The sequence below is a fragment of the Magallana gigas genome, chromosome 1 (genome assembly GCF_963853765.1).
Source record: "Magallana gigas chromosome 1, xbMagGiga1.1, whole genome shotgun sequence".
Classification (NCBI taxonomy): domain Eukaryota; kingdom Metazoa; phylum Mollusca; class Bivalvia; order Ostreida; family Ostreidae; genus Magallana; species Magallana gigas.
Genome location: NC_088853.1, coordinates 50,085,146 through 50,107,718, shown reverse-complemented (window position 1 = coordinate 50,107,718; position 22,573 = coordinate 50,085,146). Strand labels below are relative to the sequence as shown.

Genomic DNA, 22,573 nt, shown 5'->3' with positions numbered 1-22,573 from the left:
TATTGACACAAACCATCCACTTCGTTATACCCTCGAATTCTTTGGACTTTGTTATAAAATGTGGTCATCATACTTAATGAATATGATATGATATGAGTTTGGTTAGTTCGTGATCAAATCTTCTAAGAGGCCCTTAAGGCTTCAAAGGATTTGATCACTTGACCAACCAAATTTATGTCTGAGTGGTGATTTAAACTTACTAATTATTTAGGAAATAAACAGCAATTTAAAAAGTTAACTGGAATATGAAATTGGTTGGTCACATGATTGAATCCTTTGAAGCACGTAGAGTTTTTCAGAAAACTTGATTACGTAATAACCAAGTTCATATTCCTGTGAACTTTTTAACATTGATTTGCTGTTCATAGCTTATATTTTCATGTGAACAAAGCAAACCGTTTAGAATTGCTAAAATAACCGATATTTTATGTTTACGATAACCCAACCGACAAGCGATAAGTGCGTGCTATGATTATTTTGACGTCGTGTAAAAGCTCACACAGAATTGAAAGTTTTCGCTATTCTAGAGGTTGATATAAGGAAACATTTTTGCAAATGTGAATATTTTTAACTGACTTTGGTTGATAACATCTGACGAAAAATGGGTGAACATGTTGAGAAAATTTTGCTCAGAATAAAACCAGCCAATACACTTACACGAATTTAATTGACTGTTTGATTAAACACGATGTAATTCGAATAAATTTAAGAAAAAAAACCCCAACTAATTGCTTTCACCAAAATTGCCCATTTAAAACCCACTTGAAATCTTTTTTCTAATGTACTCTTGCAATTTAAAAAAAAATTACCAAGATGAATATTTTAGCAGTATTTATACATGATGATTATTGTTGTTAAAACTGTTGTTAAAATGTAAATTATTGGGATTTATGGGAAAAAAAACCCGTCAAATCAGGTCACATTTTAAATGTTAAAAAATTCATTACATGCAGAGTATACAGGATTTTCTTTCATTTTATTCTTAAAAAAAAAAACTAAAAAAAGGCGAAAAACATTCTTTTGCTTTTTGTATTGGATCTTTTAGGAAAGAGCGCACTTAGTTTTAAGAATTTTTGACTTATACTTTTAGTTTTAACCATCCCAGAAAAAAAATATGTTTAAAACAATTACTCTATGAATACCTAATTGAGTTCATCATCAATAGAGTAAGCCCATTAAATGATGTTCTATATAAAACAAATAGATGTATACGGCTTTTAAAGTTAAGGTTTATTTATCTAGGTATAAATACATCCCTTTTTTCTTCGTGTATCTTAACATCTCGTTCTTTTAAAACTCGGTCATTGTTATGTCTTTTTTCTTATCGATGACAATTAGTCTGACATTTGCATGCATTCAATATACTGGAACTTTAACTATGTGATTCGTGTCTCGTGTGCCTGAGAAGGTAAGATTGTTAACTTTATGTCCACTTATAGTATCTGTTAGTTCCTTTTCTACATTATTGCAATGTTTTTGCCTCTTGTTAGAATGGTTACCGCCATGTAACATAAATCTAAAGACTTGTGCCTGTCAAGCACCATCAAAAAAGTCAAAAGAGTAGATCATTTTGACCAATGAATAATCAAAACAAATCGATTGAATTAAAAAAATGAATAAAACATGTAAAAGTGCTATATCTTTATAAGTTGATTTGTACTTGGTTCTCGTAAGCTTTTACATCAATGAGAAACTACTACTCTTTTTTTGTTAGCATGATTCCTTTCTCCGTTCTTTGAACCAATATTTCATAATATAGCAACAATCTGGATTGTTAATAACTACAGTGTTGAACGTATCAAAACGTACATGAATGATATCCTTTATTGGTTCATTTTTGGAACTCATGAAAACAATACTGTCACCTTGACACATTATCGATTTTTTTCACCTAATTATCAACATATGTATACGTTCATTATTTTTTTCAAATAAATACAATGATGAAACATTTGCCATTGTCTTAAAGTCTTCAATTTGATCAAAAACAATCCTATAAAAGTACAACGAGTTCCATTAGTTTACAGCCTTTTAAAAGATGAATGATAACCACTTAACAGACGTAAGGTTTGTTACCGGCTAAATCTGATGTTAAATCAATTGACCTTTCGGAGTTCCCATTAAAATAAAAAGACCTGTGCGTGCATCAATGGTTTACCACGGGTATTTAACTGAACCTTTTCAGACATTATAGTGGAACCATGCGACAATTATAGAAAGACAACTTATGTGTCTGTTTTGTTTCTATCAAAGCACTTAAATACCTTGTGTTATTTTTTATGATCGAGTGACAGAGTTTGATTTAAAAAAACAAAACAAAACATAGGTCAATACTAAATAAGAATAGTTTTTACCATATTGTTATTCATCATTTAAATAAATATTTGATACATTGCAATAAGAATGTGCACTTTGACATTATTTAAGAGCAATGTTTTAAGACAAATTTGTTGCACTATGAAATAAAAATTTAACTGTATGATATGAATTTTACGTTTAAATAGAATTTACACCATACTATGCGAGAAACTTTAGTTTGTTCAGGTCGAGTTTTAAAAAACGTGATATGCCTTGAAAAGATATAGAAAAATTATCTTACAAAACAAAAGCGACTTTTAAAAGATTAAAAAAGATAAGTATGTATTTTGCTAACGGTTTAGCAATCTCCATAAGTCGTTTTATTTTATACTTTATTCTTACTCTGTATCTTTTAAGGGTCTTTTACTAGTCCATATGTTTTTAAATGAATTGGGTCTTCTGATTTTTTTTTAACCCATATGTTGATCTTAATTTAAACTAATTAAATGAGTATATATTTATGCAAATTTAGTAGAAAAGACACATGCTTAAATTTATTATTTTTCTTTTTGTTGCCATAATAGAAAGCAAAACATCATCTTATAAGTCATTATGCCACTTTAATCTACTATTTCATTTGAAGGTTATGTGATTCCATATATATACACATTTCACCACAGCATGGCTACCCCAAGTCCTTATGCAACACGGCAGTGTTCGAACTGCCAGGGGGACACGAAATTCATCTGTACTTCATGCAGATGTGATTTATGTTCCAGCTGTAAAGAAAAGCATGTGATTGAGCTTAATACAATGGACCATGATGTGATGATATTCCGCAGGAAAATGACCTCTCCAATTCAAGAAAACTGTGCTATACATACTGATAATGTTTATGATAAGTATTGTGAAACTTGTGAATTGCCCATGTGTTCCTCTTGCGATGAACATACCGGACACAAGAAATTAGATATAAAATCCTTACATGATTCACACCATCAGCGACTCAGAAAAGCTATTCACGTCGTGAGGGGCAAGATCCACTTATACGAAAGTGTTTTGATGACCGGCATCAAAACTGATGTGAAAACCTGCCAAAAAGAAATATGGAAAGGTAATGCAAGTCTTATTTTGAATGCCGCACGGCTTAAGGATATCGTTGATAAAGTTTTATGTGACGTTGAACTCATACACAAGTGTTTTGTACACAATCTGAAAAGACACAGACATATTTCTAATTTGGTGTGTACTGAACATTCATTTGAACAGTCAGCAACAGATCCTGTAAAATTCCTCTTATCAAAATCTGCCTTTGGAACATTAAAAGAACGGTACGGATGTGCAAAACATGCCAAGCTAAGTGTAACCGAAAGACTGAACGCAAAGGGCGTGACGATGTTATTGAGCGATATAAAGGTCACAGAGGGACGAAAACGACCTACAGAAATTGAAATCAAGTTGATGCCTGCACCTGTGTTTCAAAAGTCTTTCATGGCGACAGATGTTGACTCCTGTTCCCACATGGCTTTTGTGACATCAGATAAGATATGGATTGGATGTAAAAACAAGTTTTATTTCAAAGACACAAACGGCGACACACTTTTTCACCAAGAGGGACCAGTTAATGATTTTTCTTGGTATAACCCTGCTGCATATTTCACAGTAACCAATGAAAAGGATTTGGTTTTTATAAATAACGATCATAACATCGTTAAACTGTCACACGATATGGAAAAAATAACGACATTAATTAACACACCATACAATAACAAGGGACCATGTTGTGTGTATTTCGCCCCCTTCGCTGGAGATCTACTTGTAGGGTTCATAGGATATGGTGATTTGGATAACAAAACCTGGATAAACCGTTACGATGAATTAGGCCGTCTGAAGCAAACAATTCAGTATAACGAATCAGGATACCCTCTTTTTACCCATCCTTCCCATATAGCAGAGAACAACAATGGGGATGTTGCTATTTCAGATAGAAGTACAGTTGTAGTTACAGACATTGGAGGTCGACATCGCTTCTCTTACCATGGAGGGCCATTCAATTTTGGGGTGGTTCAAGGAATTTGTACTGATTCACTTTCGCACATACTAGTGTGTGATAGTTACAGTAGCTCAGTACATATGATTGATAAAGACGGTCATTTTCTAAAAGATCTTCTAATGCGACCACCAGGTATACTGTCACCGAGCAGCCTAACCATCGATGTAAACACACATCTTCTCTGGGTTGGATCATCAAGTTTAAACACAGTGCTTGGTTATAAGTACATAACCCAATATGTTAACACCTACGGTATGGCACATTTCATTCTTTTATGTTACTATTGTTAATCTCTGATGAATTTCCTAAATACAATTCAATCCGTTAATTCAATTTTGCACAAACGTGTGCCATGGATCATTAGAATAAGTCTGTTATATATAAAACCATAAACGACTAGGTAAAATAAATTTGCATGGTATTGCATTTTTTCAAACAAAATTAACATATAAGTTTGTAACTTATTATGTTTATTTTTTAGCTGAACCCTCACTGAGTGCTGTTGTAAGAAAATCTGCTGTACACCCAACAGTACAAACGGGGGAAGAACATTGCTTTGTAAATGAACTACTCTATTTAGAGACCCCGGGTCCATTGCTACTGAATGCAATTAGAGTGGAAGACATCGGGTGTTGTTCCCATTTGTCACTTGTTTCGGCAGATAAAATATGGATCAGTGATCATAAAAATCTCGTATTGATAAACACTAAAGGTGAATCAATATACCATATTAAAGATTTATTCAGTGAACGAGGTTCCGGAATACACACAGTTACCAGTGATGGTGAATTGATTTATATAAATAAAGAACATAACATCATGAGACTGTCGACAGTTATGAAGACAAAAACTAAATTCATAACGTTATCTAACACTGCATTGAGACCTTTAAGTGTGTATTGTTCCCCTTTCACTGGAAACCTTCTTGTCGGAGTGACAAAAGAAAACCCAATAACAGGAATTATTTTGCATTACAACCGGGATGGAGATAAGACGAAAAACATACAGCACAACAACAGTAGAAAACCGCTTTATCGTAAACCTGCATATATAACAGAAAACGGTAATGGGGATATCGTGGTGTCTGACTCGGGCCTTAGTAATGTAGTGGTTACTGACAGGGAAGGAAATTATCGTTTTTCATATACAAGTCATCGCTCATGTTCTTACACATGGTGTCATGGAGTATGTTGCGACGGCCAATCGAACATTCTTATATGCGCTCCATACTCTAACTCCGTGCATGTCATAGATAAAAATGGACACTTTTTATCGCATTTTCAACTTTCAGGGATGGAAAGGGCATACTGTCTGAGTTATGATGTCCTCAATAACCGTCTTTACGCTGGTATTGACGATAATCAACAAACACTGGGTGTTTACAAGTATATATTCAGACAGGATTCGATGTTAAGTAAGTGTTCGAATGCTGAAAAAATAGAATAATCTAACATGTAGCGATGAGGTTAAAAAATCCATTACAATTGTATATTCCATAGGATTAATGCTTTGTCAATGCTTAATTCGAAGGTCAACATTTAAAGCTAACTATTTCTATGATTTGATATTTGTAAGACTAAGTAAACTTATAACTATTTATGACGCATTCATTTGTATTTTTGTTTTTTAAGGAAGACATTTTGTTCTTTCATCACACTTCATAAGTTAAAAACTTTTTGCCATGCATGGAAATACAATGTAAATAAAGGCTTTCTAACAATTCTAAGTAATGTTTTGTCAACATTATTAATGTTCTTTCCTACCATTCTCTTCCTCTGTTTTTTCTTTGAATTACGTTTGCTACACACATGTGCAAAACACATGTTCGTCAATCCAAATGATGTTTCACATCCTTCCTTTAAAAATTATTCATCTAAAGATGCATATTGGTTTTATTTTATCAAACGCAGTGTTGAATTTGGTGAGAAATCATAGAATATATTTTTTTTACCAAGACGAATTAGCTTATTCTCGTTGTAAATAACGTTGGTCTTTCCGTTTCCATACTTTATGTTTCATTCAGTCCAAGATCTTTTTTAAAAACTTATTAGCTCACTATTGTTGAGTTAGAGTCATCCCTTGGAATGATTGTACATTTATTTGTGTTCCTTAACAGAAATTGCTAGTACTAAACATGAACTTTTTATGGAATACATAACATATCATATATCATAATAATTACCTAATAAGTAGACAAGAAAAAACTTGTAAATTTAACGTACGGTGAGAGTCAACGTGTTTATAGCCCAGTTCTGTTCTAAACATTCGTTTTACATTTATTGTAGATCCGGAATCAATCTCTGGTGATTTAGCAAATCCAATAGAAGCTATTCAAACAACAGAGACTAAAGAAAGAAAAGTAAGAAAGAATAATCTATCGTCATCACCGTATAGCCCAATCCTACACAAATACTTGTCAATTACTGATGTTCGGTGTAGCAAAAGTGTATCTTTATGCGCATCAGGTACATGTATGATATGGGTGAGTGATGATCATGACATTGTATTGGTCAACGAACTTGGTGAAACATTACATCAAATCAAAGATCAAATCAAAGATTATCGCGATGGTGCATATGATGGGTCGTATGGATTGCACACGCTTAACAGTGATGGTGAACTAATTTACGTAGCAAAGGATGATACTATACTCAAATTGTCAAAGGATTTGGAAAAAAGTACCATATTTATTCAGAATACGGATTCAAATGAATGGAGACCGCAATGTATACATTATTCCTTATTCACGAGTGATATCTTGGTCGGCATGGCAAACATGAATTTAAGAAGAGGAAAAATAATTCGGTATAACAAAACTGGCAAAATGGCGCAAACAATACAATGCAACGAAAAAGGACTGGACATCTTCAAATATCCTCGCTATATAACAGAGAACAACAATGAAGATATGCTGGTATCTGATTGCTCTGGCGCTGTAGTGGTCACGGATAGTGCAGGAAAATTTCGTTTCGCTTACAAAGGATATCCGCAAGGAACAGCATTAGATCCACTAGGAGTGTCCACTGACGCACTGTCAAACATCTTAGTATCCGACTATTACACAAAAACAATACATGTTATAGATAAAGACGGTCAGTTTTTGTCATATCTATTTATTAACCTACAGTGTGTCTCCAAACCATGTTCTATTTTCTTTGATAAAAATGCGTATCTTCTTTGGGTCGGCTCAGAGTACAACAATACAGTAGCTATCTACAAGTATTTAAGGAGTGAAGATGTAGTGTCAGGTAAGATAACAACACTCTAATTTAAGATTCATTTTTTTATTTCTGCGTTGCTCGAGGACGAAAACACACTGAAATGATTAAATTATTGATGACAAGATATATGCATTTACATCAGTACAAGAAACTGTACTACAATGTACCAACATACATTACCTATCATTGCTAATTAAGAGTTTTCATTAGACTACGTTCCTTATTAAAAAACCATGAGGAATAATGGTATATAGCATTGGAAAGATAAACTTACAAATACTGGTATTTGCTGAATTGCCAACAAAATGTATTAAGCTGGTTGCATTATATATATTTAAGATATTGACACGAACTTTTGTTACATGTAAGGTTTTATACATGTATAGGATTATAGTTTAAATAAACACGTGTTAAGGGAGGGCTTCTACAATATTAAATTTGACTTTATTTTTATGATTGTGTCATAGATCAAAATAAATATTGCGATGCTGTAAGACAGACGCAGCATGACCTTGTCGATGGAACTTGTTCGAAAAAGCAGGTATTTGCACCAGCAGTACAGAATTATTTCACAGTGAAAGACTTTAAACGCTGTTCCCATATATCATACGGCATATGCGACTGCCTTTTAATCAATGAAGGAAAAAACTTCATCATTACAAGTACATCAGGTGAAACTATACACCATATTGACGGTTTACGCAGTAATGCCAGTACTGGATCACACTCAATGAACATATCTCGGGAAGAATTGTTTTATATCGAGAAGGACTATAACATTGTCAAACTGTCAAAATATAAAAAGAAAACAAAAACAACTTTTATCAAATGTATGCAGAAAACCGATTCTGCATGGAGACCATGGTGTCTTTACTGTTCTCAAATAACTGATGACGTTTTGGTCGGTATGAAGAAATTGGACAGAATACAAGGCAAGGTTATTCGGTACAACAACCTCGGGGAGGTAATACAGGAAATACAACACAACGAAATTGGAAGCGATATATACAATACACCACGTTATATAACAGAAAACATTAACGGGGATGTCGTGGTGTCTGACTCGACAGGTGCTGTTGTGGTAACAGACCGCGAAGGAAGACATCGTTTTTCGTACAAAGGACATCCTCCTGGATCAGAACTATCTCCACTAGGAATCTGCACTGACAATCTGTCACATATCTTGGTATGTGATGAGTTAACCAACGCAGTACAGATTCTTGATAAAGACGGACACTTCCTATCCAATCTGCTAATTAAACCATCAGGTATAGTCTCGCCTAGTTGCCTGTGTTATGATGTCAAAGCCGACCTTCTCTGGGTAGGGTCAGACGTCAACTACTCAGTATGTCTCTACAAGTATATACCAACACAGGACCCTCTTACTGGTAAGATGTTTAATTTTATATTCGAGTTTTTATGTTTAATGCCAACATTGGATATCACTAAATATTTAGATATATACATGTAGTGTGCTATTTTTACATTTAATGCCGAACCTATTGTAACAATTATTTATTTACATTGACGATACACAAAATTAATAATCAAGTATAAAAGTCAAACATAAATATTCTTTTCGGTACAGTCACCGTCTTTCAGGACATCGTCGTTTGTTTTCGAGGAAAAAGAAATCAAAGAGAAAATCTATTACTAGTATGTTCAAATTCATTACCCAAGCACATATTAAGACAAAGATAACTAAAACAAGTAATACAGCAGTGATATGTTTATACCTAAACGTTGAAGGTGCGTATTAAAATGAACATAGTGAAGGAGTACATGTATCAGTCTCCTTTAACAGGATGTCAGCCTTCATCAACATCAGTACTTATATTTTAAGCACCAGAAAAATATATAATTACTACCCTTATTCAAAGAAGTATAATCTAATTTTTTAAAAGAAATACTTTGTTTGACAGTTTTTTTTTATAAAGGTCTAGATCTAGTAAATGATATCAGAGTGTCTTTCCGGTGCTAGAACCATTATGACGTCATTATTGATTTTGGTGATTTTTCCCCCGTATTTTACGGCTTTAAAGGAATTATGTAGAAAATAACACACTATTTTGACATTCTATATTTCATCACGGGAAAAGTAATCCCGGTATCTATATTCAATTTGACATCATTTCAAAGAGGAGGTCAAGAGCTTGTTTAATGCCATTTTTGGAGAGACTGTAGGCAATCTACATATCTACATTTCATTAGTCAAAAATGGACAAAACTCCGAGATTTGTTACTTTTGCCCTTCATATTTAATAGAAAATGGTTGTTTAAAACATGATTTTTCATTGTGTTTACCAAACATTTGAGCCCCGGTACACCCTATGAAACAAAGATATTGTTATGAAGCATCCTTAAAAGAATTTTTATCTTGAATTTCAAAAACCTGTAGGCACCTTTCATTTAATAGATCTTGACCTTAAAAATCACATTGCCATTAGATTTAAATTTCGCAACGGTCGATTGTAAAAAAAATAAATAAAAATAAAATTACCTTATTTTCTTTGCCAATATCATACAAAATGCAACAATGTTTTTTAACAATTTCAAGTATTAAACACTGATTCCACACAATTTTTGTTTTATTTTGCTTTAGTTTTAGTTTGTTCATCTGTCGTTTCTTAATGTCGGGCAATATGTATATATGTTTCTTGATAAATTTTTATTCAACCTTTTATAAATGATTTACAGATGAGAATCCAGTATATGAAGAAGAATATGAAGAGTGCTGTCTGGTTCAAGCAGACTTTTAAAGAAATTCTTTGGAGAAGGACACAGTGATTCTAAGGAATGGGGGGGAGGGAGAGGGGGGGGGGGTTAGGTTCTTAAAGGTTTATTGTTTTCATCCTATTTTTTCCTGTAAGATGTGTTCATTTAAAAGAAAGTTTCAAAAAAAGTTATTACATGTAATCAACTTATGATATAAAGAATGTAATTGTATGTTGTAAACAATTTAGTGTATGCCTCTGGTTTACAATGATTGGTCATATCTTATCAGTACGGTGTTACTTCTTTACATTTGTTACAACACCTTAAAAAGTCACACATTTTGAATTCTTCTTTTTTTTAAGTGCGTTAAAACTGGGAGTAAGTTTACTAATTTTGATTCTTTAAAAAAAAAGACAAGCGCGTTGAATGATCGATATTAATGCACGTTGAAAAAAAAATGTACAGGGCACAGTCGAAGTTCTTGGGACCTTTTAAGATTATTGTTTGAACTTAGCTTAGCCCGATTGGACATCAACAAAAGTATTAAAAAACTAGTTATTCTGAATTGCAATTGCACAATGAAGAACAACAGTTCAGGAGTTCATTCAGATTTGTTGTCAAAATATCAAGTCAACTGCGCCGATTAACCATCATATGTCCTTTTGTTTTGTTTGTTTTTGTTTTTTGTTTTGTTCTATAAATCTTTGTTCTGTATATTATTTAATCAATGCGTTTATTCAATACAGTATTAATATGATTCTTTTTGAAAACATTATGCAAAAAGTGCATTCTGATATGCCTTTTATAAAGTAATTACAATGTAATGTACATGTACATGTAACTTCCTTACTTTTTACATCGAAATAATTCATTTAGATTAAATACGAGAAGAGGTTTTATGACTAGAAACTCATTATAACATGTAAAAGGCTTTTGATTGCATTGGGCAACTTATTTTTATATGACTAAACTTTATCTATCAAAGTTCAAAAATATGATATGACGTTTAGGAAGAAAAAATCGGTTGCATTTTTCGAGTATACTCAATTTGATTATTCGATTAATATTTCGGAAATTTGACTGTATCAGTGGTTGTCGTATCTATAGACCAGATTTAACACGGTTATAAAAAAAATCACACTTATTTTGAATAAATGCAATATCAGTAAACAGTTTTATAAATGTCTTCATGAAAAAGATATGAATGTTTACACTCATTGCTCATTTTGAAAAAAAAGATCAAAGTGTTCTGATTTGGTCCAAAAATTAACTCACTTTGATGAGAAAAGCCAAAAGGAGCTGATTTTGTAACAAGTTAGACGCACATTGAACATTTTTTTTTTCAAAGTGCGTAATATTTTAAAGCAAGATGCACTGCAATTTTCATGCTGAAATTTTTTGTAACGATAAGATATTTTCTTCTAAAATGACAAAAGTACCATGGTTCTTAAATTTCTGCTAGCCTTATCTTAGTGGAAAAAGCTGTTTAGAAGCCTAAATTGAAGAAAAATTGAATTATTGTGGTCTTGTACAAATATTGATCTGCTATATATTTCTTAGAAAAGAAATCTTTCTTCTGACAAAAATTAATGATTTTTCGAAATCTTATTTATCATAAAAGTTTAACTTACATGCAACCTAATCATACTAGCAGGTTTTTGCAGCAAAATAAAATTCTAAAAAATACAGCTCATATTGCTTTAAAGTGTGTTGCCACAAGCCTTTGCATGACTGGCAAACGTAGAAATGTACATTTCAACAATAATAAATGAAATGATATCGATTAAATGTTTACAAAACATAATTAAGAATGCATTTCAATTTTATCTTAATGCTGAAACTATCACTTCAGCAATATTTAGTATGACCATAGAAGCCAAGTGTTTAAACTATTTTTGTTAGTTATGATTATAATAAAAAAAAATGTTGTCTATTCTGTACTTAGTCAAAAATGTTTACATTGTTTTATAAAAGCAAGTTTATATTACAGCAGAGCACATTCGAATAGTGAAAAATATGTGTAACAAATTTGAATCCGATATGCCTAGCCTTTGTAATAATATAAAAGTCCCCCCCCCCCAAAAAAAAAAGGTTTCTAGGGGTAGTTTAGATTCAAATTCAGTTTATTCACCATGGCCATACTAAAGATGGTATCTGAGGCTCAAAAAAAATATACAATGTTCAAATGACGTCAGAGGAAATTGTGTTACAATACAAAAAGAAAATACAAGTAAAGTGACATATATACATAATTAGGTAACTGCATACAGATATACATATATTGTGTGTGAAGATTCTAAGGAGGACAGACTAAATCATTGATTTTTGTAAAAAATGCGAAGTTTTTTTACTGTGTGAAGAATTGGGAACGGCTTGTATTGCCATCATTTTACAAATTACATGAATAAAGACATTATTAGAAATGTATGTTAAAGAAATTACGAACAATATGCTGTGGTTTCATCAATGATCGTTGAATACCAATTTTCGTGGATTCTGTTGTTAAGCTGATCCACAAAATAAAATGTTTATTGAAATGCAATTTCTATTACCATGTGTATTGATAGGGTCATTTGCCACAAATTAACTTATTCTTGAAACCGTGATTTTCACTTTATCCACGAAACTTGATACCCTTGAATATTAATGACATCACTGTAATACACAAAAGACAAAATACCAATAAGCAAGTTACTAAATATATGAACGAATGTCAGAAACATTGATTTGACTGCCCAAACGATATTTCAATACAAATATAAAATACATGTATCATTAAATACATTACATAAGACTGTCAAATTGATTCTATGGTCAATGAAATTTAAAAGGTATCAATAATCATTTCGGTCATAATTGGCAATGATTTGAAATTGATCGACTGTTGCGGCAACACAGGTTGATAGGAAAAAACCCGCTGTCAAATAACTGTTTTGACAAATGAAAATTATACAGGAGAGGAATAATAGTAAACAAAACAAATGCATGTAAGCATTGAAAAATTGCCGCCTGTAAAAGTAATAATGAAAGCAATAAATCCAAGTGTAAAGATTAATAACAAAAACTATATCCGGACCTAGAAACAGAAAATAACAGAAACTGTTCTAAGGACGACAATGCAAAATTTATAGATAGAGAATGATATTCACGTTTTAATTAAGGGCAGCTTAAAAAATACTAGTCTTTGGATCTTTACCATGGACAAATGTACAACGAATATTTTATACTGTGGTTACATTAATATTCGTTGAATACCAATTTTCGTGGATTTCGTTACTAAGTTGATCCACGAAATTAAGTGTTCATTGATGTGAAAGTTCTATTAACATTTTGTATTATAATACTTTCAAGTTAGATACTGAAATCTGATTGGTTTAGACGCAGTTGATAATCCGTTCTATTACCCTCAGCGTTAGCAACACTTTTAGCAACGGGTAACACAGCGAATTGTTACATGCGCGGTAATTATGCGCGTACGGTTCACCATGGAATTCACGTCAATTCTCTATAAAAGCAGTAAAAACATATATAAAATTAAGACATTCAGTATAATAAAATAAATAGTGCCTGTTTGGGAGGATAACAGTTGAAATTGACACCCCTCGAAAACCATTGTCAACCTCCGCTTCGCATCGGTTGACAATGGTTTTCTTGGGGCTTCAATTTCAACTGTTACCCTCCCAAACAGGCACTATTTATTTTTTTTTTCAAAGGCAAGAACAATTATTATTCTATTTAGATAGCCCAAGTTCCTCATACAGAGAGAAGTTTTCATATTGATATTGCGAACACTCGGGGATAGGCATTGGGTGCTCCATCTCTTTGTTCCTTTCACTTTCACTTTTCAAGTTCTTTTGATGTTTGCGCATTGTCTTTCTTCGTTCTCTGAAAAATCTTAATAGAATTTCAAAATTACTTATAAACCTGCTTTGATATTAAAAAATCAGAAAAAAATCATAATGTATACATATTTAAACGTACCTGACAACCAAAATGACGTTAAGTAATCCACTTAAGATAAGAAATGTCGTACAGACATAGAGTGAGGTGGATAATTGGCTCTCAGATACAGGATGAATTAAACCTGACTCCAATTTAAAAAAATATATATAATTAAAGCAAATTCAACCTTTTCAGATTTATTTTTTACGAAATACAAATCGTTAGTCTCGAAATCTTTTAAGTTAAATTATATTCATTCATTGTTACTTCTTTAAACAACATTACTATTCTAACATATTCGATCACTGTCCATAACATGAAAGAAACATTACCTTTAAAAACCTGGTCACAGCGATCGCCATGGTAGCCAATGTCACATCCTCGTGGACATTGACCAGTCACGTGATGACATTGTTCTCCGTACAGATACAAACAGTTTACACATTTAAGCAAACATCCATCTCCATGTGTATTATTACTGCAAACTATACAACAAGATCAAACATTTTTTTTTTTAAATTTACAAGCAATTTTTTTGGCTTTTTTTTCTTTACAATTACAATAATTTTTCTTATTACTGGATTAATTCAGGTTTAACTTCAGAATGGATTAACAACTGAAATATAAATGCAAAAAAAAACAAAAAACAAACAACGTTTTTTTTAATCAAACACTTAAATTTTGTCCGACAGTTAACAACTCACAACCTTTTCTTTTCTTATCCTTCCTTGAACACATCTAGCACAGATTTTTAGGAGCTATAACATTACCATTACCCTGTGTACATTGAGTTCCTTGATAACCAATTTCACATCCATCGGGACATGTACCATTGATGTAATTACATTGCTCATTGTCAAGGCAATGTCCACACGAATGGTTGCAATTTTGACCAAACTTTCCTTCATTACATTCTGCAAAATGCAGCACAAATTAGAAATTCATCGTTTGTTTCAACATGTAAAAATCAAAATTAAAGTACCTAAATGTAATATTATGCCAGACACAAAATTTGTTATAAATTTTATAGATATAAGGATAAATTTGTTGATTCATTGGCTAAAATTGTTACATCATACTTCTTTATTGTTAAAAAGATTATGTTGATAAAAGTAAAAAAAAAGACAGTGTACGTGTATCGCATGTGGCCCCTTTCCATCCCACTTTGCATCGTTCCTCACACTGCCCTGTCACCCTTTCACATCTGTATGGAACTCCACAGTTAATGTTACAGTGCTCCTCACAATTGTAGCCATATCGACCTTCAGGACAGGCTGTAAATGCGATATAAGACTTTGTTTTAGATAAAAATAATACAAATTGCTTATTCTATTATATCTGTTTAGAATAAGACAATATCAAGGTTAAAGGGGTATTACACGATCATAAACTTAAAACAAATTTAACATGTACATATGTACGTACTTAGGTCACATTTCGTGCCATAAAATCCACTGCCACAACCGTTTATACAACTTCCGTTCACATGATGACACTGTTCATTATTTTTACAGTTTCCACAATTCTGCTGACATTCTTGACCGTACGATTTACTGTTGCATTCTGTAATGTAAAAGTTATATCATTTAGATTCAAATTTTAGTCCGAATGAGAAAGAAGTTCAACGGTTGATAGAAATGTGGTCATGGTTGTTTAAGTAGAGTTTTATTGAAACATTTTTATGGTTCGCAGACAAAATGAAGTTTAGATGATTGTCAAAAGTTTGACCATTTGCGGGACAAACAGACATTTAAAATAGTGCTTACATCATAAAGAAATGTTAGACTACCTTTTGTTGTTAAATTATATTTTTAAAATTTCTTAGACATGGGCCCGTTTAAGTATAGATATTGATTGGCTTAAACACTGTAATTGATCATTTATATAAATATTCAAATAAAACCAAAAAACAACATTCTCTCAATTTATTTTAAACCAGGGTGGATACACAATTTTAAAACCGCTCGATTAAAATTACTACCATAATTATATATGTGGCATATACTCACGTTCATTACAAGTTGGACCTTTGTATCCATCAGTACACCCCAGGCAGGTTCCATCCACGATGTGACAGTGACCTTCCTGACAGTTCTGTGGACACGGTAAAGAACAGTCCTCTCCGTAATATCCTGGTGTGGGACAACCTTAAATTATATGATGATTTTTGTATGTTTGAAATAATAATTTAATGATAAAACAGTGTATATAAAATTCGATCTAAGAGCAGCACGTAAGGTATTTTTCATTTTTATAGATTTGAATATTCTTATTTTGTTGATAAAAAAGGGATAAAACAATTATTTGTGATTTTGTTTAGACAAGGATATTTACAATGTGTAGAAGAATTTTAACAATAACAATTAAAACAATTTTTATGCTGAAATAGTTGCCGCTAGATCCTACCATAAACCTCAAATTCGCAGATGTCGTTGTATGCTCCATCTGTAGAATAACCAGAAGGAAACGGGGTATGTGTTCGATTGTTGTAGTAGATGACGTAACGTCCATGATTAGGGCAACTTATCGTTAAAGGATTTTCTATTGTTGCTCTAGTAAAGTTTCTGTCTTTGAAGCACAGAATCCCGTCCTCTTTGTTCGTTGTGTTTGATATGTAGACAGAGAACCCTAAAAATCGTCCCGAATATTTACTTGGATTTCCTATTAAAAAGATAACCAAACATAATCCAATTTTGTTTGTTTAAACTGTATGAATTGTTCAACAAGTCAACATTTATAAATATATTGCTTTTGAATTTATTCAATGGATTATTGTGAACACAAACAGTAATTCTGTAAGGAAGAACCCAGCATATTACATTTCGGGATTTGGGATTAAACTTAAAAATATCAAGACCAAGTATTTTATAGGGTTCAATTTGCTTCCTTCATTATCTGACAACAATGACAATGAGATGTCACATGTACCTGGGCTGCGTTTTACAAAAGAACTTACGACCTTTGACCAAATTAATGAATGGTAATTAATAACATATTAATCAATAGTTTATTCTAATAGGTGTAAAATATGATTATGGAAATCAAAGTTGTTATAAATAAATGGTTTTCTTTAAATTTTGTTCATTAAAGATGAATCAATGAAACTGAAAATATTTACGACTTTGTCACAAGTTATTTTGTAAAACGCATTCCAGGTATGTATATTTAAAATGAAAATATAAAATTGAAGTACCCCAAGGTTCATTGTCAGTCCTGTAGTGTATTACAATATGATGCATGCTAAGAACTTCCCCTAGATCCACCCTCCATTCCGCCACAGGGTGATTGTTCCCGGATATTGTACACTGGTCGTCATACCGAGAGAGATTTGACTTCCGTCCGTCTACAGCACGATCCGCTCCCCAACAGGGTCGACCAGTATACGGAAAACGCTGCCATGCTGGTTTCCCCAGAGCAATATTTTCTTAACATTGATAAAGTAGGATCATAATTCGTTGCAATACCATTGAGGACCATCATTTCAAAGAAATCAAAATAATCAACATTTAATTTTTAAAGGTAATCTCTGGTTATTTATGTTATAATTTCTGTATGCAAGCCTGATTTAATAAAAGCTAATTAAAAAAAAAAACCTTGATCAAATTAAGCATTGCTTAATGGCGAGTCAAAGCCATTTTAATCCCCCCCCCCCAAAAAAAAAAGAAAAGAAAAAAAACAACAACAAACAAACAAACAAACAAACAAACCCAAAACCACATTAATTCATTGAAACATTATTTATCCGAATCCTTGTTTTCCTAGCGTCAGAATTTGCTTTCATTTCGGATAATACTAGTCAATTTGTTTAATGTTTATATAAGGATTCTCATTATCAAAACAAATACCGAAGTTTTCTTGTTCATATCTATTAATTGTATTTTGACCAAAATAACTATTGGGCGTAAGAGGTATGTAGTGTTTACTTCCTGTCTGTGTATTAAAGTTATAACAGTGTAAACAAAAATGACAAAGCTTATTACGAGGGTTGTTCGTAAACTTTTGAGACACTTTCTTTTCCGTTTTTTTTTAGGAAAAAAGACAAACCCTTGAAATTTCACCATAAAGTAAATCAGGGTATAGTTGATTAATGTTAAACGTTTCTAGTCTATGGCATGAATTGATCATGCCTGGTGAGTGCCTTCGTCCAGTGACCCGGAGCAATTGCAATTAAATTCTTTTTTTAGATTTCCAACAGTTTGATGGATATTCGCTGCGCCGCCTTGACGTCAAAACTAAACGTAAAGTCGTTGTCAGGTTTTCATTGCTTGGTAGATATATCTGTACCATGTCCGTATTTCAACGCCAGCATTAGTGAATCTTGATCAAAAGTAAGCCACAAAAAATAGCAAAATGATAATATTGAATTTGATTCCTTTTATTATTAGCTGTAATCTTTTTTTTTTAATCTTTGATTTCATGCCTGCGCCGGGTACCCCGACCATCGATTTGTTTATCTATTGTTGTAAACAAAATATTAAATATTCTTTTAATGATACTTTGTTTTATTATTTGTTAGGGTTTCTTTAATATTTATGTCAACTTTCATAAAATTTATCAATTATAAAGGGAAATAATCGTGTTGTCGTAATAAATTCCGAACAACTCTCGTATTTGGCAAGTATTTAATGAGGATTTAAGATGTATAGTGTTGAAAATGCGTTTGAGATGAATGAGTTTGTTACTGTAGAATTGTGGAAATATTGACTCCAACTGCCAGGTGTAAAATGATTCTAATGGAATTATGTCCTTATAAATCTCAAAACAAAACATAAACTGAACACATTTTTAATTCAAACTATCTCTAGCTAGAAAAAAAAGAAACCCAGAAAAAAAGAATAATAAAAAGTTAATACCTTACCGTATGCGTTGATTAAGATGAATAAATTAATACATAAATGCAACCAGAGCAAATGCATGTCTAAAATGGAAGGAAGTAATGACAATATTAACGTGTTTTCTTTTTTTCTAAAATTACACGTGATTTATTTAAACATGTTCCGGGAACAAGTGTTGTTAACATTTTTTACTTTAATGATCATGAGACTTATCTAGGCTATATTGTTTGATTTGGTTTGCACAGTTAAGTATCTGCGGTATGCAATTGCACATCAAAAATGTACAATAACGTAAAGAAATTCTAAGAAAATGAATTCACCGACAAGCACAAAAAACTATTGCCCCTGGTTGTAGTGTTATACATGTAGTTTATTTTGAAATATGTTATAATTAAAAGCGTTATGAACCAATTTCCAAGTTAATACATTTTTTTAATCACTCAGAGGAACACACCATATACTAATGCATGAGCAGATTTTCCTGACTGTTAAAACGTTGAAATCGATTGATAATCGTTTGAGCACAAAATGTAACAAAAATGAAAAAAAAAGATGCTAATTATGATATAATCAAGTGTAGCAATTATGCAGAAATGAAATAATTTCATTGTTTCAGCTTTGCGCGGCTGAAGCAACCATGCTACAGCCATTTTGTCGCTTGATCTTTGGTTCTTGGTTTAACAATCAGTGTTTTATTGATAGGAACTGCAATTGAATAAATAGTACGCTGTTCCGAGATGTCTTCACTCTGGTATATTTCATTTATTGATAGCAAAAACGAAAAAGCAAGTGGTTTGTTTCCTATACATAGATGAAATACATGTGCATTTTTTAAAACATGCTAAAAAAACAAAAAATGAAACAAAAACACACACAAGAAAGAAAACCAGATGAACTATTGCTACATGAGACAAAAGGACCTGTGTATATCAGGTGAAAGTAGTTTTTAAAGTTCACCTGAGGTTAAACGCACAGCGATTTGACCAATGGTTAATCAATTAACACTCCCAATTCAAAAAGACCCGTTTAGGTATTAGTGATATTCAATGGGCCAAAAAAGTTATATTTTGCGGTCATCAGAGTGGAAATATTGTTAATGCGTTAGTGTGAAGTAGATGTTTATTGTTATTTAATGTCATGTACTTCTTTAAAAAAAAAAACACAGTCAGTTCAATTTTTCACCTTTGACACCTTTGACCCTTCCAAATCAAAAATATCCGTATACTCATGAACAATATACTAAGGGGTTTTAAGTAAAATGAAAAGGGATAGTTACAAATGCAATAGCGTTTTTAAAACTTGTTCTTAAACCATAAGTCAGCAAAGTATTAATGAACTATAAGATAAATATCGAACTTAGAGATTGGAAATTGAGATTCCAATACTATATAGATGTACATGTATATATATAAAGGATCTTAAGCTGTTTGATGGCATTTTTGCTTTTTATAATGAATGTACTTAGCAAGGAAGTTATTTAAAAATGTACCACGAACAAAATACACATAGAACTACTTTTTTGTTACCTGTCGTGGTTGTTCACAGTTTTACAATTCTAAAAGGCACTGCCAAAAGAATTTAAAATGCATTAGAATTAGAAATTGTTTTCAATAATACTGGTAAAATAAAATCTAATTTAACACTGTTGTTGCCTGTTATTGCGAATTTCGCAGGTTATGTAACGAACGATGTGTATGTCTGTAATAACATGGCAAAAAATCTTAAATACGATACCACTAGTTTGGAAAATTGGGCATTGACAACCACAGGATGAAGCTCTACCACACAGTCAACTGAAAGGTGGCTGAATGGCATAGCTTTACCATTCAGTCACATCCACAGACCATTCAGTTAACATTTAGTTGACTGAATGGCAGTCAACTCCTGTAAACCAATTACATCAAATGCATCAGTAATATCAATGATGTAGAGAATGTATATATTTGCTTATATTAGTTTGCAAACTACCATAATTTGATCTTTGAAGGATATCTCCTAATTTCTGATAGCCGGCATTGTTGTCCGCCACTTCATATTCAGTATTTGTAAATATAAGTAGTTACGTATGATTTCTGTTTCTTAGGTTTAGTGTTCTGTTTGTTCATCCAGAGTTTGAACATTATGAAACACATGTTGCAACCACTATTGAAATAAAACCACTATTGAAATAAATTATTTCAATAGTGTTTGGGAATGTATTTCATTAGAAGAATCACTTTGCAGCCACTAATGAAATACAACTGCTATTGAAGTAATGATTTCAATAGAAGTTGGGGATGTATTTCATTATAAGATATTGAGATAAATAATTTCAATAGTGGTTGGGGATGTACTTCATTATGACCAATATTGAATGAAATAAATTATTTCAATTGTGGTTTGGTATGCGTCTCATTATAACCACTATTGAAATAGATTATTTCAATAGTAGTTAGGTATGCATTTCATTACAACAAAAATTGAAATAATTTATTTCAATAGTGGTTAAGGATGCAGTTCATTACAACCATTATTGAAATAAAATATTTAAATAGTGGTTAGGATGCATGTCATTTTAATGCCTATTATTCCGACTGTGCATAACACTTTCGGTTCCAAATGACGGGTGGTATGGGATACATGACCATATAAAGGTAAATCAAGGAATGTCATAATTAAAAAGGAATTCATCATCTCATAAGACATACTTCTTATATTAAGAAATCCCATACCAGAAAGGAGAATGTTACACACAGACGGAATAATAGATATAAAACTGAAATGCATCTAAACCACTATTGAAATACTTTATTTCAATAGTGGTTGTAAGAAAACGCATCCTTAACCATTATTGAACTAATTCATTTCAATAGTGGTTGAAATGAAACGCATCTCCATTCACTATTGAAATAAGTTATTTTATTACTGTTTCTATTTGATTAGTGATGAAGTTTACTACGACTACTATTGAAATAAATTACTTCAATAGTAATTACTTTTAAAGTTTATAATATGTAATATATATTAATCTGCAAGGATTGGTTATTTCTGCACAACAGTGAAAATCCTAAAATAAGTATATTAATTTCATAGTCACGATTTTTATTACCATAGTGATAACATAGTTATATTTATAAAGAAAGTCATTCCCATCTACGATTGAAAAAATGAATTTAATAGTAGTTGTACTTTAATGTTGTCTATAAAGTAGTTCTTATAATGAAATACATCCCTAACTTCTATTGAAATCATAACTTCAATACTAGTTGTATTTCAATAGTAGTTGCAAAGTGATTCTTCTAATGAAATACGTCCCCAACCACTATTGAAATAATTTATTTCAATAGTGGTTTTATTTCAATAGTGGTTGCAAAGTGAGTTTTGTAATGAAATACATTTCCAACTACTATTGAAATAATTTATTTCAATAGTGGGTTTATTTCAATAGTGGTTGCAACAATGCACTCAAAACGGCGTTTTAATCTTGATATACTATTGTTAAATAGCACGAAAGTTTACCGTTTGTGCTC

At 31.9% G+C, this 22,573-nt stretch overlaps 2 protein-coding genes across 4 annotated transcripts; one reads left to right on the top strand and one right to left on the bottom strand.

Annotated features, from left to right (window-relative positions):
• Nucleotides 1–3,107: 3,107 nt before the first annotated feature.
• LOC105334146 (uncharacterized) lies at nucleotides 3,108–10,383 on the top strand. 2 transcript variants are annotated; one of them, XM_011437478.4, is made up of 5 exons: nucleotides 3,108–4,603; nucleotides 4,833–5,765; nucleotides 6,637–7,599; nucleotides 8,040–8,960; nucleotides 10,270–10,383. In XM_011437478.4, exons 1-5 carry the CDS (start codon nucleotides 3,112–3,114, stop codon nucleotides 10,329–10,331), a joined length of 4,371 nt encoding a protein of 1,456 aa, XP_011435780.3. In that variant the 5' UTR covers nucleotides 3,108–3,111; the 3' UTR covers nucleotides 10,332–10,383. The 2 variants fall into 2 exon arrangements, with proteins under 2 accessions (XP_011435780.3, XP_065925743.1); XM_066069671.1 differs by having other exon boundaries at nucleotides 8,040–8,840; nucleotides 10,270–10,371.
• On the bottom strand, nucleotides 9,004–19,208 carry LOC136270914 (multiple epidermal growth factor-like domains protein 11). 2 transcript variants are annotated; one of them, XM_066069853.1, is made up of 10 exons: nucleotides 19,088–19,188; nucleotides 17,423–17,629; nucleotides 16,636–16,890; nucleotides 16,239–16,376; nucleotides 15,655–15,792; nucleotides 15,363–15,503; nucleotides 15,006–15,143; nucleotides 14,562–14,714; nucleotides 14,269–14,371; nucleotides 9,004–14,181 (listed from the first exon to the last, which is right to left on the bottom strand). In XM_066069853.1, exons 1-10 carry the CDS (start codon nucleotides 19,143–19,145, stop codon nucleotides 14,019–14,021), a joined length of 1,494 nt encoding a protein of 497 aa, XP_065925925.1. In that variant the 5' UTR covers nucleotides 19,146–19,188; the 3' UTR covers nucleotides 9,004–14,018. The 2 variants fall into 2 exon arrangements, with proteins under 2 accessions (XP_065925925.1, XP_065925920.1); XM_066069848.1 differs by having other exon boundaries at nucleotides 9,006–14,181; nucleotides 17,423–17,653; nucleotides 19,088–19,208.
• Nucleotides 19,209–22,573: the final 3,365 nt, after the last annotated feature.

What these genes read in the sequence shown, in the direction of transcription:
- LOC136270914 (XM_066069848.1), bottom strand. Translation starts at nt 19,145, where the DNA reads ATGCATTTGCTCTGGTTGCATTTATGTATTAATTTATTCATCTTAATC. An exon ending in GACTGACAATGAACCTTGGG is followed by an intron (nt 16,891 to 17,422) that starts GTACTTCAATTT and finishes TCTTTTTAATAG; the next exon opens with GAAATCCAAGTAAATATTCG. An exon ending in CTGTGACCAGGTTTTTAAAG is followed by an intron (nt 14,372 to 14,561) that starts GTAATGTTTCTT and finishes AATTGGAGTCAG; the next exon opens with GTTTAATTCATCCTGTATCT.
- LOC105334146 (XM_011437478.4), top strand. Translation starts at nt 3,112, where the DNA reads ATGGACCATGATGTGATGATATTCCGCAGGAAAATGACCTCTCCAATT. An exon ending in CCAATATGTTAACACCTACG is followed by an intron (nt 4,604 to 4,832) that starts GTATGGCACATT and finishes TTTATTTTTTAG; the next exon opens with CTGAACCCTCACTGAGTGCT. An exon ending in CAGACAGGATTCGATGTTAA is followed by an intron (nt 5,766 to 6,636) that starts GTAAGTGTTCGA and finishes CATTTATTGTAG; the next exon opens with ATCCGGAATCAATCTCTGGT.